Genomic DNA, 15,655 nt, shown 5'->3' with positions numbered 1-15,655 from the left:
CTTTGCACAAAACCATTCAGAAGTTGCTTGTTATACAGTGACCTTGTAGATTGTTATATTCTTGTAGAGGGATCCACATCTGCCATCCCCAGTTTGAAAGATATGGGATTGATGCCTCACACACAAAAAAATAAATAAAAAATAAAAAGCTTTGACTTTGTTTTTTAAAACCCTTCTATGGGACTTTGTTCAGTATCACACATTTTCCAAAGCAATAAACAAAAAAGCTTGCCACATTCTCACATACAGAATAATTTTAATTTATTCAAATCGGGATTTGGTAAAGGTGAATGCGTTTTGTTTTTTTTTTTAATGTGGTGTTGGTTAGGAGTATTAGGTTAACAAGAACTAGACAGCAGGGATTGGGAAAATGTGGCAGATTTTACCTGTTGTCCTTAGCAATCTGTGAAACCTGGTCACTTGTAAGATTCCATTTGTTGCTACGTCCAGGGGGCAATGATTTCTGGAGGAGAAATTTTATTTGCTAGGTAAAATATTCACAACATTTGGTAGATAAAATATTCTTTTCATACATGTAATTACATTATGCATTTTGGCTTTACTTTGAATTAGCAATCTACAAAAAGTTTTTTGATTAGCTGTGAGACTTTTGATAAAATACTTGCTGTTAACGGACTATTTTACAGTTGTTTACCTTGCATGTTTCAGATCAGGAGACTGAAGTCACATCCATCCATCATTATCTGGAGTGGTAACAATGAAAATGAAGCAGCAATTGCTAAAAACTGGTACAACATCTCTTCTCACAAGCAAATCTATACTAATGATTATGTGACGCTTTATGTGAACAATATCCAAGAGATTGTTCAAGCAGTAAGTAGTCAATGTCTGCCTTCTGTTATACCTTGGTCTTTATATAATCTGCCAGTCCCAAAACTAATGTGTAGTTTGACCATTACATGGACTGTCCATTGTGCTATAAATCATCTAGGCTAGTTTCACTTTTCCTTTAATGAAAGATGTTCTTCATCTCACATTGCTGCAGTCCTTACATATGGGTAGTCCTCTGTCCTCGGTCGGCCCGAATACCAAAGTATTAGGCTGACGTCGGTCACGGCGCTTAAAACTGACATCAGGACGTCAGGGTATAAAAGCGCATGACCGACGTCATATCCTCAGTCTTTTTTGCCGCATGGTCCGATGCAGAAGCAGCGTTGCAAGTGCCGTTCTGCGTTCTGAAATTTTTCGAGTTCGGAGTTTCAGACCGAATCCAAGTTAGCTAAGTACCCGTTAGAATATTTTGTTTTACTTGCCTCAGTGTATTACCGGATGTCAGAAAAAGTGAATAACTGTATTTCTTGTGGGAAACAGATACCGCATAGGGATTATCATTCTTTGTGCATTCCTTGTTTGGGGCCTGAGCACGACGTTGTCGGGTGTCGCTTTGTGCTAGGTTCAATAAGCGCACTATTAGCGAAGGTTAGATTGTGCTAGGCTGGTCTTGATGGCGGTGCAATTATAATATGCCGTCGGACTCTCCGGCCGCTTCTGAGAAGAAAAAAGACAAAACAGTTAAACCCAGGCAAGATGAGTCGTCCCGGACGCGGGTTCTTTAGAGGCTTCAGTGGAACCGGTGGTTCCGGCGGAGACTTCTCTGGAGTCTCAGGGGAGACTTTGATTTTGCAGGATGTGGCCTCTCAAGAGGCAGGTCAGGCTGAAGGGCTTCTCAGGTTACTGTACCTCCCTTCCTAGGGTGGTTAGGCCCTCTCCTTCTGTTTCCAAGGCTTCTCCCAGAGGCAGGCCAGGTTTAGCTTCTGTTGGTGTCACTCCTAGTTCAGCAGGGTCTGTGCCTAAGAAGCACATGCTTAAAATGGCAGAAGATTTGATTACTCTGATTAGAGGTTCTTTGCCCCTCCTGATAAGAGGCCTAGGGTGGAGCCAGAGTTGGGAAGTTTTGAGCAGGCTTCGATGTTTCAGAGTCTTGCTGAAGACTTGCAGGAGTACTCTCCTTATTCTGATTCTGATGCAGATGATTCCACTCCTTCTGCTTCTCCTCCAGAGGATTTTTCTTTTCAGAGACACTTCATTCTATGAGGGAACATTTTAAGTGGGAAGGTCAGGACTTCTCTGATTCTCGGAAAAGGCTTAGGGAATTTTGCTTTTACCCCAACATAGGCCCTTGGCTATACCCCTGTTCTGGATGTTGTGGAAGATGTGTTTTCAGAGGCTTCACTTAATCCTGATTCTCTGCCTCCTGCGCCTGTTAAACCGGATAGGTATTACAGGGTGCCTGAGGCTCATAAATATCTTTATAAGAGTCCTAGGGCGGACCCAGAAACTATTAGTCAGGGACCTAAGGTTGTCAAGGCCTCTGTTGTAAAAATCCGGTTCCTCTAGATAAAGAGGCCAGAGCTTTGGATAGATGGGGAAAGAAGGTCTATACATCTTCTACCTTAGCTATGAGGGCTTTGAATTGCCAGTTTCATATGTTGAAATATCAAAACTTTCTTCTTTCTCAATTGAAGTCTAAGGTGGATGCTCTGGCGGAAGGCATTGAGTGTAAAGAATTACAAGATTTGGTGCATGTCTCTGAACAGGTGGGTAAGCATTCATTACAATGTGGTTTTGATGCTGTGCAGGCCTCGTCTAGGGTGGCTGCCACTGGTTCAGTTCTTCGCAGGCACGCCTGGCTGAAGGATCAGAATTTTTCTGACCATGTTAAGACAAGGATTTTGGATGCTCCTTTGCAGTCTGATGTGTTGTTTGGTTCACCTGTGGAGTCAGTCTTGAAGAAAATGGAAGACAAGGCTAAGTCTATGCAGGCTGTTAAAGATTTTGCAAGTTCAGCCTCCAAGTTTAGTAGGAATTGGCCTGCTAAGGGGTGGTATCCTTCTTATGATTCTCAGTCTAGGGGTAGATCTAGACGTGGTAGGGGCAGAGCTCAGAGTTCTTTCAGACCTAGAACAGGGAGTTCACCTGCACAATCTTCGGGTGAGGGCAGGGGCCAGTCCTTTCGTAAACAGGCCCAATGACCTACTTTTTCAGCTGCCAGATCCTTCTGGCCTGGCAGCTCCTTTGGGAGGAAGGTTGGCACTCTTCAAGGAAAATTGGAATTTGATTACCCAAGACAAATGGGTATTGGATATCATACACCAAGGTTACAAGTTTTATTTCCATACCTTGCCTCCTTTCAAAGGCATGCCAGACATTCCTCCTCAGCAAAGACTAGAGGCTCACAAACAAATTTCTCTACTACTTCAAATAGGGGCCATACAACCGGTCCCTCTGCCAGAAGTGGGCCTAGGATTTTATTCTCGCCTGTTTCTAGTACCAAAGAAAGGGAACACGTGGAGACCAATTTTGGATTTATCTATCCTCAACACATATCTGGACATTCCCAAGTTCAAAATGTTGACGTTACAACAGCTTTTACCTCTGCTGGGCAAAGATCACTGGATGGTGACTCTGGATCTCAAGGAGGCTTACCTTCATGTTCCTATCAGGCTCAGTTGCAGGAAGTATCTGCGGTTTTGGGCTGGGACTTTTCATTATCAGTTCTCTGCATTGCCCTTTGGCTTATCTACTGCGCCCAGAGTGTTCACGAAGGTTCTGGCTCCAGTGGTAGCTTTCTTCAGGCTAAGAGGAATACAAATCTATCCTTATTTGGACGATTGCCTGATTCTGGCCCAAGGAAAGGACGAACTTCTTCATCATTTACAGTATGTGATGGCAGTGTTAAGATGCCTGGGGTATTCTGTGAACGAAATAAAGTCCAGTCTAGTACCCTCTCAGGACATGTGCTTTCTGGGTGTGAGACTGAATACAGCATCCCAGATGGCCTTTTGACCCCGGACAAACAAAAGAATCTTTCTTTACTTCCACCAATTGTCTCGTCAGTCCAGGCTGACTGCAAGGACAGTCCTTCAAGCCTTGGGGTTCATGGCATCTTGTATTCTGGTACTTCCCAATGCCAAACTGCATATGAGGAAGCTACAATGGTATCTCAAAATGTATGCACGCCGCACTGCCAAGATATGGACACTGTCATTCAGATAATACCTTGCATTCAAAAGGAATTTTTGTGGTGGGCTCAGGAATGTCACCTAAATAAGGGACTCTCTGTGACCCGACCAGAGGCAGTCAGATTCTAACGACAGATGCCTCAGACAAAGCTTGGGAGCTCATCTAAATGGAAAATGGGTACAAGACACGTGGCCTGCCAGACTTCAACATTTACATATCAACTTGAAGGAGATGTTAGCAGTCCAATTTGCATTGATAGCTTTCAAGGATTTACTTCTTCCAGGGCAGGTGTTGATTCAAACAGACAACACAACTGTCATGTGGTACATCAACAAGCAAGCTGCCTCGCATTCATATCCTCTATGCAGACAAGCAATGATTTTGTGGGAGACTGCTCTCAGTTTACAGCTAAATCTTCAGGCAAGGTTTCTGCCAGGAGCACAGAACTCCTTAGCAGATGTGTTGAGCAGACAAATTATGGATCCCCACGAGTGGAAATTGGATCCTCATGTATTTCAGAAATTGACAGTGTTATGGGGAACTCCAGACATAGATCTGTTCGCTTCTCCACTAAATTACCAGCTGTCAAAGTTTTGCACAAAAAGGTTTCATCCCACAGCTTGGAAAGTGGATGCTCTCTCATTCAATTGGAGCAATCTTCACGTGTATGCCTTTCCACCTCTGCCTCTCCTCCTAAAGGTACTCCTGAAGGTCAGACAGGACAAGCCAAACATGATTTTAATAGCTCCGGATTGGCCTCAACAGCACTGGTACCCATTACTGAGAAGTCTGGTATGGGAGCCTCCATGGCCTTTGCCTTCGATTCCTCACCTGCTGTCTCAGGAGAACAGTCATTTACTCAATGTCAAACTTCACTCTCTACATCTAACAGCCTGGCATATTCTGTTTTAAACCCTGGAGGGTCTCAACTTCCACAACAAGTTTTGAATGTTATTTTGGAGGCCAGAAGGCCTAGTACAAGGAAAGTTTACGCAGATAAATGGAGGAGATTTTTATTTTGGAGTACAGCAAAGGACTTTGATGTTTCTAAACCTAATTTAAGTGTTGCTCTTCAATACCTTACTGAGTTATTGGACAAAGGTTTGTCCTTCTCCTCTATAAAGGTTCATGCTGCAGCAATTTCTGCTCACTATGACTGTGACCCACCATTATTTTCTCATCCTTTGTTTAAGCAATTCCTTAGAGGGGCAAAGAATATAAGACCCCCGCGTAGAGCTCCTACTCCTGCTTGGGATCTCAATTTTGTGTTGGAGAAACTCACTCTACAACCTTTTGAGCCTGCAGCAACTGCAGAGTTGAAATATTTATCATGGAAGACTGCTTTTTTGTTGGCCATTACCTCTGCGAGAAGGGTTTCTGAATTACAGGCCCTTATGGCGGTTGAGCCTTTCTTAATTTTCCACAAGGATAGGGTGTCTTTGCGTACTAACCCTTCTTTTATGCCTAAAGTGGTTTCTAGTGTGGCTTTAAACCAAACTATTCATTTGCCTACTTTTTATGCAAACCCCAAAATGAAGGGGAGAGGATTTTGCACACTTTGGATATACACAGACAGTTGCGATATTATTTGAGCAGAACTAAAGGGTTCAGGCAGTCTCAGCAGTTTTGTTTCTTTTGCTTTGGGTTCTCAGGGCAAACCTGTTTCAAAACAAACTATTTCTAAGTGGATTGGTTTTTGTATTGCTTTCTGTTATTCCCATCATGGTAAGGAGATTCCAGCTGGGATTAGGCCTCATTCCACTAGGGCTACTGCCACTTCTACAGCTTTTTTAAGGGGGGTGGCTACTAAAGATATTTTGGAAGCAGCTACTTGGAGTTCAGTGCATACTTTCTCTAAGCATTACCACCTTCCACTTTACTCTAAATCTAGGGCTGGATTTGCCACTGCAATTTTACAGGGCATTTTGGCAGCCCCTAATGCTTTATAGTTTTGCCATCCTCCCTTACCTCTGCTTTGGGATTCTACCCATATGTAAGGACTGCAGCAATGTGAGATGAAGAACATAGTACAGTTTTGTACCTACCATAAATGTAGATGTTCAAGATCCACATTGCTGCAGTCAACCCTACCCTCCTTCCCTCTGTAGTTAGAGGTGGTGGTGTGGTTTGGGTTGTACATATTGTAAATATGGTTAGTGCAGGGGTGGTTGGTTATTTTTTGCTGTTTTTTGGCTTTGACCTTTCTTGTTAGGGCCTTCTGACATCTGGGGCAAGAAAAGACTGAGGATATGACGTCGGTCATGCGCTTTTATACCCTGACGTCCTGATGTCAGTTTTAAGCGCCTTGACCGACGTCAGCCTAATACTTTGGTATTCGGGCCGACCGAGGACAGCGGACTACCCATATGTAAGGACTGCAGCAATGTGGATCTTCGAACATCTACATTTATGGTAGGTACAAAACTGTACTTTACGTTATGCTATAGATCAGTTTAACACTATGCTAATTTGGTCTGCTGTAAGGGTTTCTTATCCTCGTCATTACTGAGGTTTGTTTATTGTTACATTTTATGCTTTTGATGGCTGAGTTAGTCCTGCTAAGTTACTATTTAGTAGTTAGCAGATTATGGAGAAATAAATCACTCCAAAGATGATCAGAATATGCAGACAAGATTACGTTGGAGAAGGTATCTGCCTCTGCCACCATCAGCTTGGGTTTGGTTGGTGACCAGGATGTCAGAGTGCAAGATGGGAGAGATTTTCAGGTGGAATATCTTCTGGCTCACTGTCCTTTCCCAGGTGAAAGAAATGTAATTTGCCTTTGCTACACCAACTGTTAAAGATACTTAGGGGAAGATTCTGCTTGCATGGAGCTGTCAGTTTGCTGTAATTTGCTGAGGTCAATGAATAGAGTCCTAGCATCCTGTTTAATGTGCCCTGAATGTCGCTATATACACAGAGATGCAAAGACACTTTGTTAGGCATCTGTAGTAACACAACTGCTGCTGTGCGCCCTTTTTACTTAAAATGTGGGTGTGTCTCACATATAATGCTCAAGCTGAGTACTTGAAACGTCTTTTAACTTTTATTAATTATTTTCTAAAACTAATATACTTTTTGTTATACATAAGTAATATTTTAGTTGTTAATATGCTTATATAATTGAATGGATAAGGGCTGCAGTATTATAGAAAAACTAGATTTCTTAGTTAAAAAAAATTAGATCTGATGTCTCTTTTGTCCTTCCCCAAATTATGGGTCTTCAGATCTGATTTGATCTGATATCAGAGGATTCAAGGCTCAGGCTGTTCCCCTTACCCATATTCCCCCCATCACAGAAAATCTCAGATCTCATTTGCCACTAAAATGCTATAGAGGAGGATCTCCAAAGTTCAGTGGTTTTCATGTGTGGTATTTTTAACAATCATCTCCAAAGCTCAGTGGTTTCCACATAAGTGTGGTATTTTTGACAATCTCTTAGTTTTTTTTTTTTTTTTTAAAAACTTGGATAGCTGTTCCTTTCTGCTTATCTGTTGTAAGGTTTTTGCTCCTCGTTAAAAATAAAGTTTACGGTTTCTCTCCCTTTTTCTGTACCATACTCCTGTGAGGACTGTAGTTTGTTGTTACTGGTGCTTGAATTTTCTTCTGGATTTGGCTGATATTTGTTTTTTCAACGTAGTCAGCATTAGGCTTTTTGCACTTAAGAATTTCTTGCTGTTGTTTAATGACTTTTGCTTTTGCATGATGACAAACAAGGCATCAGAATTCAAAAAGTATATCTGTTATGGACATGTTTCCCCCCCACCCCCAAGATGCACACTCCGAGAGAGAGAGTGTGTGTGCATGTCTGTGTGCGTGTCTGTGTGTGTGTGGCCCGCATGCACATCTTGAACAGAAATGCTGCACTTGCCCCACTTTGGGGGGGGCCAGAGCTCTGAGGAGATCAAAACTGTTCTTGAAGGAGCTTCTCCCTGCCTGAGCAGGAGAAGGTAATCCCCCTCGATCATTCTCTTCCCCCAGCAAGAAGTCTTCAGAAAGTGGTAAGGGTGAGAAGACTAAAAATAAAGAAATAGAAAATGAGCACAAGAAAAGTGCAAACAAGCATAGGGAGAAAGAGTTTAGGAAGCTCTTTCCTGATCTGACAGATCCATTGGGCTTGGCTCCAAAGATGACTATGCATTCGGGTCCATCTTTGACTTTTATATGCCCTACTAAATTTTCCTTTTTTAATATTAGCTTCTGTTCTAGACTCAGCTACAAACTCTACCAGACCTGGTCTTTCACTTAACACTTTCTCTTTGCCTATACTTTGGTACTAACCCCTGGTAAGGAAGGCAATATCTAATCTACAGTCCAAATTTCTTCTTGGCCTCATCCCACTCTGTTACGTTTCTTTCTGTAGTTATTTGTTCCCAATACCTCTGTTCCTTTGTTAATTTTCTTCAGTAAACTCCTTCCTGTCCCCATTGCCTATTTTTTATGCCCCTGTTTGCAATCATCCCTTATTGGCTTAGCTCTTAGAATACTTCATGCTACTTTGAGTATAGTATTTGGTATGGCGCTTGTTATTTTCCTTAAGGACCTACATCCAAAATCCTACTCTCTCTCCTTATTTCTCAAACTCTCCTCCCCTGTCTCATTATCCTTTACCCCCTTAAATTACAACCTTCTGCTTGTGTTATGTATATGAGCCTTAACATTGTAGCTCTAAATTATCTCTTCAAATCAGGTAATCCTAAACCACTTTGTTCTGTGGAGAGAGACAGCTTTTAGGTTTGTAGGTTCATAGGTATGTACTAGACTATGACCACCAGGGCCTTTATAAGCCTAGCCATGCTATCAAACCCAGTTGTGTTCCTGTGTATCATGAGCATTTATTAGAAGGGGGTTTGTTAGGATGTTTGTAGAGGTTATGTGGGGAAGTATATTGTTGTGGGCATAACTCTCCACTTTGGCTCTGTCTGAGACATGGGGACCAGACCTGGGGAGATTTTCAGATTTCCCATCCATTGGTCAAGGTTAAGCTTAAATGAGGTTGGGGGTGAATTCTGCTTCACATGGATGGGGAGCCTGTTCCAAAGCATGGGGATTCTTTGAGACAGTGTCTCACCAACATGTCTTGCGTATGTCACAAGCAAAATGTAAATCCTTGGATCTAGTTGTTCTACTGCTATTCATTGTGTGGATGTGCAAAAAGTTCATCAGAGTTGTATCAGAGGATACCTCATATGCCAGGCATAGATCATATATCTGTAACCTGTAGGAGACAGAGTATAGAGGTAGAGCTTTAAGGTGTTCTGTATAGGACAATGTGTTTATACCCTGGATTCTCTTGGTAAGAAATCTTTGTGGGCATATGAACTTCTTTAACTCTTGTTCTCTTGCCTTTTCAAATAAAGTCATCCAGCACTAATTAATTATTGTTGTACAACTTCTCCAATGGTTGTTGAAAATTTGCCTGAACTGTGTGTAAAACTAAAGGGACTAAAGATATTTTCACTGCATGTCTAACTACTGTTTTCACTACTGTCTAACACAGAGCAATGTCCAACCCAGAATTGTTGAACATGCTCCATCTTAGCAAAACCAAATCTACTCGAGCTACACGCTCTAGGGAAATAAACCTCAACACAACAATGAATAGAACATGCTGGAGGGATAGATTCCCTTGACTATGGAACAGGGTCCTAATCTACATAAGACAGAGCCCCTCACTATCACTCTTCAAGAGGAACCTTGATGAGTAGATGGGTAACAGAAAGTTCACACCGGGGATCACACCAACAGCATTACTAGATAGGGGCCAAGGGTACTAGCTGCTAGTACAAGGGTCTAGGGAACTACTAAAGGGGTAGTGAATACCGCACAATGTGGCTGGGCTAATATATGCCTTCGGGCAGATAGCCCAGTACCAACCTATGAACCAATGTATCTTACTATCCATATTTACAGTTAGAGCTTCCAGTTTCTCAGTTTTTGTACTGTATTTTGTTTAGTTTAGTCTCTTCCCACATTTCCTTAGCTCCAATAAAGGAATCATTTTTAATCTATATAGCGAAATGCTTTTTGTTTGGGTAAGAGTTTACCACTATAGCCTTTGCCTTATCTTAATTCAATATCTTGAAAAGATACGAAACTGTCTCAAAATATTCCAGAACACCAAAATGTCCTTTACTGCATATTCCGTGCACAGAATAATGTCATCAGCAATTAAACCCAACTTTTCTTGATTACCATATCATATTCACCTCACATATATATATATATATATATATATATATATATATATATTTACATACATGTGTACATATATATATATATATATATATATATATATATATATATATATATACACCTGCTTTTGACCTTTCAGATTTTACAATTCCCCATTTGATGTTGATTAAGCATCACCATACAGTCTATCAAACATTTTTCCATAACTCAGCATTACCATAACATCTGAAATCTCAGCATTATTGCCCATGTTTACTTCATTACTTTTATCTTTAAAAACTGGCATGTAGAATTTTGATTGAGCTTTTGCTGGCTTGGCAGCCAATAGTTACAAATCAATGTCTTTATTAAAAAAAGAACCAGAAAGGTTATTAAGGCAATATAACACTTAGCATTAGCAGCTTTAGTATGACACCTCCCCAGCTAGAGACTAAGTTAGTCAACCATGCCTATGTGGAGCTATCGGCGTCCTTAGCTTCTGACAGGTTTGACACCTTATGGATCATCTCCAAATAGCTAGTTATGTCATATTGATAGTCAGGAATAAAAGTACAGCACTCCTCATGGATTAAAGCACAAGTACTCCCTTTAGCCGCAAGTACAAAATCAAGAGCCATAAGGTTTTGTAGGACCACAGCTCTCATGGCTGTCAGTTCATCAGTTATAAGTTCTAGTGCTGAAAAATTTGCATTGCTCAGGGTTTCAAGGAGTTTTAACAGTTTTTTATCAGTTCCCAAATTGATTTTACTGCCCCATAAGAGAGTATCATGCCAGCCCAGGAAATGACATTGTCCCCGAGGTCCATATGTGCTAACCCTTTAATGCTGGCATGGGCAAGATCGTGATGGTAGATCCAAGATGCATCCACCTTACCCACAGGGTTACTAGGAGCCTTCACTTCTCAAACATTTCGGATCTTTCCTTGGGGTAATGTATATACGTGTTGTATGGCCGGGACTAAATAACCCAGAAAACAGCTTCCAGACCAGTTCTCAGGTAGTCATTTATATGCTTTCTTTCTGCAGATAAAGTAACAGCCATCATTTAAGATTACCTTTAAGACATTTTCAGGAACTGTATTTTTAATAACAGTGTGGAAAAATACATTAAAGCCCAGGTCATCCTGCATTTGAGCGTATTTAAAGAGGTTATGTCTCTGCATGTCGTCTTCAAAAATCCATTCCTGCCAATGAAGTAGTTTGTGCATGTTTAGTCTCTTTGATGTGACTTTCTTTCTGGCCATACCCTGTGGGCTCATTCTCCAATCAGAAAAAGATGCTTCTCTGACCCTTGATTGATTTGCACTAGAAGATAGAAGGATAGCATTGGCAGACTCTTATGATAGAAGTGTCACAACTACTCCACCCCAATTCTTTGAATCCATTCTGCATAAGACACAAAATGCCGTGCTGGTGAAAGCCTACCGAAAATGACAGTCTTGTTAGAATGACAATCCCCCAGTAAGATTGGTTAAAATAGGCTGGTACATAGATGTGTGGAGGGGAAAACTTATAAATAGAAATACCATCATGAGCAGTAGGAATCGCTGTGCAAACCCAACAGTTACTGATATTGAAAGAGGAGGCCTACATAAACTTGAAGGCATGATACGTGTTAAAGTTTGGGTGCCAACTAGTTGCTCGTCGGTGGACATGAAGGTGTGGGGTGGTCACAAGACTGGTGAAAGTAATTGAAAAAAGGAATGGTCACAGTATCAAAAGTAGATGTACAGGAAGTGTGCTGCAAATACACATACAATGTTTCTGAGGAAATGGAGTGACCCACAAGGAAGTCTGAGATTGAAGTTGTACCAAAGGAGTGAAGAGTCAGTTGAGTCTGTCAGCAGGTGCATAGTAGTGGGGAAGGCTGTGATCATGGCTAGAATAGTTACAGCTTTAAGAGGGTGGTTTAGTTTGACTTTGAGTGCAACGTACAACAGGTTCAGGAATGTCCTGAGTTGAAGAGAAAGAAAGTGGTTGTGGATCTTCTGAAGGCACAATTTTCTTGACTTGTGACACGTGTATCCAGGTAGATGATCCTTGTAGTCGAAGAGCAGAGGAGGTGGTGAGCAAAACTTGGTAGGGCCCCTTCCAACTGGGTTGCAAGGCTGTTTTCTGACTGAAGGATTTAACATACACCCAGTCACCTGGTTGAAAGTGATTTGCCAAGTCAGGTTCAGATAGAGTTTGAGCTTGTATGACCTGACAGTGGTGATGCTGTAAAGCAGAAACCAGAGATTTGCAGTAGGACAACAAATTAGCATCATGTAACTGATAATCCGAAAAAGGAGGTGGTGGGGTGAGGGGCATAAGAATAGGTCAACCCATAATAATTTCATGTGGAGAAAGATCCTTGGTGTAATGAGGCTCTCCTCACATGGAGAATAATACTAAAGGTGTAGTGCTTGTACCCAGCTGAGGCCTGTTTCTGCAGTAAGCTTAGATAGGCGTACCTTGATGGTTTGATTTACCCTTTCAGTAATGCTTGAGGTCTATAAGGGCAATGAAACTTTAATACAATACCTAGAATTCTGCAAATTGCTTGTGTCAACTGTGAGGTAAAGTGTGTGCTTCTGTCAGAATAAATGTGGCACAGTACCCCAAAACGGGGAATAAACTCAGTGCATAGCTTCTTATCAACAGAAATAGCATAATTCTTGGCACATGGATAGGCCTCAACCCAGCCAGAGAAAACATCAATTATAGTAAGAACATATTTGAAATGTGCAGAAGGAGGTAGTTTGATGAAATCCCATTGTAGGGCACAAAAGGGACCTAATGGTTTTGGTAGAGGCTGGTGTGAGGTCTGGGTGCCTTTTGAAATGTTAAACTGTAAACAGATTGAGCAACTTGACATAAAATGGCGTACAGATTCCAAAAGACTAGATGCATACAAATAGCATTGGATCAGCTTAATTAGTGAATTCTGGTCCAAATGGAAGATGATAGGCACAGATTAATTGGTGTAAAAAGGCTTTTGGTGCTACAGGGCGCCTATCTGGATGTTTCAAGATGGAGTCTTCGCCACGTTTACAATTTGCATGTATCCACTGAGTCACCTCAGAATCTGACGCACTGTTCTGTAGGTTCAGTAAGCACTGATTTGAGAAAGTAGGCATTTGCAGCACCTGTTGAAATACACACAGCTACATTGTTGTCCCTGAACAGAGGTGGAAAGAGCAGCTTGATTTCACAGCCCAGTCTGCCATAGTGTTTCCCTTCATTTCAAAAGAGTCATCAGGCTGGTGGGCTGCAATTTTAATAACAGCAACTTGTTTTGGTAACAAAAGATGTTGTAACAACATCAACATAAAATGCATTCTTGATAATAGTACCACTAGATGCAAGGAATCCCCATCAGTGCCAAAGTCATATACTACACCATGTGCATAGTGGGAATCAGTATATATATTGGCAGCTTTGTTCTTGGCCAACTGACAGGCAGTAGAGAGAGCCACTAATTTGGCTACTTGACCTGATGAACCAGGTGGTAAAGTTCCAGTTGACAGTACAGAGTTTTGTGAGCTGACAGCTGTCCATTTTGATTGCGCAGACAAGACCCATCAACGAAAAGTACCAGATCTGGATTTTGTAAAGGGGCATCCTGGAGGTCTAACCTAGGAGGAAGAGAAGAATTAACAATAATAAGACAATCATGGGGTTCACCCTCATCCAAGGTGGGGATTAATGATGCTGGATTAAGTGCCGGGCATCTGATAATTTAGAGGGCAGTGTTAGCAAGTAAAATATTTCGTCAGTCTAGAGGGAGATAAATATTGTGTTTTTCTTTTTAAGAGTAAGGCGTGAACTGCATGAGGGATAGCTAAAAAGGTATTGTGTCCTAAGGTAATGGAGGCTGCAAGGTCCATTAGGATGGCTGCGACTGCCCTCAGGCAGGCAGGTAATCCAGAAGCTATGACACCCAATTGGGTGCTAAAATATTCTATCGGTCGGGACCCTCTGGTGTGTTGTTGTGCTGAAAGACCCAATGTCACCTTATTTCTTTCACTACATAAAAGAATAAACAGTTTTGAGTAATCTGGTAGGCCTAGGGCAGGCTGGTTGGATAATTGTACCTTGAGCTGCAGGAAAGCATTCTCATGTTCCCCTGACCGGGAAAGAGGCTTGGCAGTATACTTCTTCAATAAAGCAAGTAAGGGCTTGAGTAATTTCTGAGAAATTAGGGACCCACTGGCGGCAGTAGCCTACCCATCCCAAAAATCCATGGAGCTGGTGCTGGGTAGTAGGATGCGGTACATTTTGGATGGTTGTCACGCGGGATGGCAAAACTCTCCAAGTATTGTGCGAGATTAAATGACCCAAATATTTAACTTCAGGTTGGCAAAACTGCAGTTTGGATTTGTTCACTTTAAAACCCTGAAGAGCCAAATACTGCAAAACAGCAAGGGTGTCTCTCTTTGACATGCTTGCAGAGTAGTAGAGGCAACAAGTATGTCATCAATGTACTGCACCAGCGCTGTTTCAGCAGGAAGAGCAAGGGCATCCAACTGCCACTTCATTTCTCTGGAAAAAAGCATAGGTGATTCTACATACCCCTGGGGGGAGTCTAGTCCACGTATGTTGCTGCCCCTTGTATGTAAACGCAAAAAGATATTGACTATCCGAATGAATTGGAATAGAGAAAAATGCAGAAGAAAAGTCCATCATAGAGAAAGTGGTGGCAGACGGAGGGATGCAGCTCAGGATAATAGCAGGATTAGACACTATAGGGAAGGCAGGTAGAATGGCCTCATTAATGGCCCTAAGTTCTTGAATGAACCGATACGTTTCCCTGCCTAGTTTCTTGACTGATAGAATATGAGTATTGCATGGGCTAATGGTAGGAACTATAATGCCCTGTTACAATAATGATTGGATTACTGGAGCGATTCCTGCTTCCAGCTAGGCGGAGAGTATTGAGGCACTTTGGGCAATGCTGCACCAGGCCTCAAGGTGATTTTACCTGGATCCGCATGACGCAAGAGGCCCACGTCATTGTCATGGATGGTCCATAGTGATGCAGGAAGAGCATCTAGTGAGGGGTGGGAAGGAGTAGGTTGTTCTTGACATGGTGTGAGCACCACTTGCAAATAGTTTGAATCAGCTGAGGTACATGTTCCTAACATGATATGGTCTTGTTCTTCCAGAGGGATTTCCAGAAAAATTCCCTCTTCAGTGCAATAAATTGTGCACCCTAGTTTACATAACAGATCATGGCTGAGTAGGTTCAATGGTGCTGACATGCCAACTAAAAAGGCACATGATGTTCTGTTAAAGGACACAGGCTCATTGGTACTTGAACTGTTTCGGGGGAGCTTATGGGGATTCCATGCCTTTAGTGGTACTGCCAGAGAAGGGTAGATTTTTGGCAGCTTTCAGTGTACGCATGGACTTGGTGGTCCCTGTATCTACTAGTAAAGGGATAGGATTATTTTTCACGGTTAATGTTACGAGTGAGCCTTGCTGGTCAGTTGGGA

At 41.9% G+C, this 15,655-nt stretch overlaps 1 protein-coding gene across 1 annotated transcript in view; it reads left to right on the top strand.

The window, feature by feature from the left end:
- Positions 1-15,655, top strand: part of MANBA (mannosidase beta) — an 894,686-nt gene that overhangs the window by 525,442 nt on the left and 353,589 nt on the right. Inside the window, exon 11 of the mRNA XM_044061058.1 lies at positions 670-834. Coding sequence (XP_043916993.1) covers positions 670-834 — 165 coding nt within the window. The remainder of the gene's footprint in view (positions 1-669; positions 835-15,655) is intronic.

This window comes from Protopterus annectens, chromosome 2.part0 (genome assembly GCF_019279795.1).
Source record: "Protopterus annectens isolate FY-2018-M chromosome 2.part0, PAN1.0, whole genome shotgun sequence".
Lineage (NCBI taxonomy): Eukaryota > Metazoa > Chordata > Ceratodontiformes > Protopteridae > Protopterus > Protopterus annectens.
This window is presented reverse-complemented; position numbering and strand designations above follow the sequence as displayed.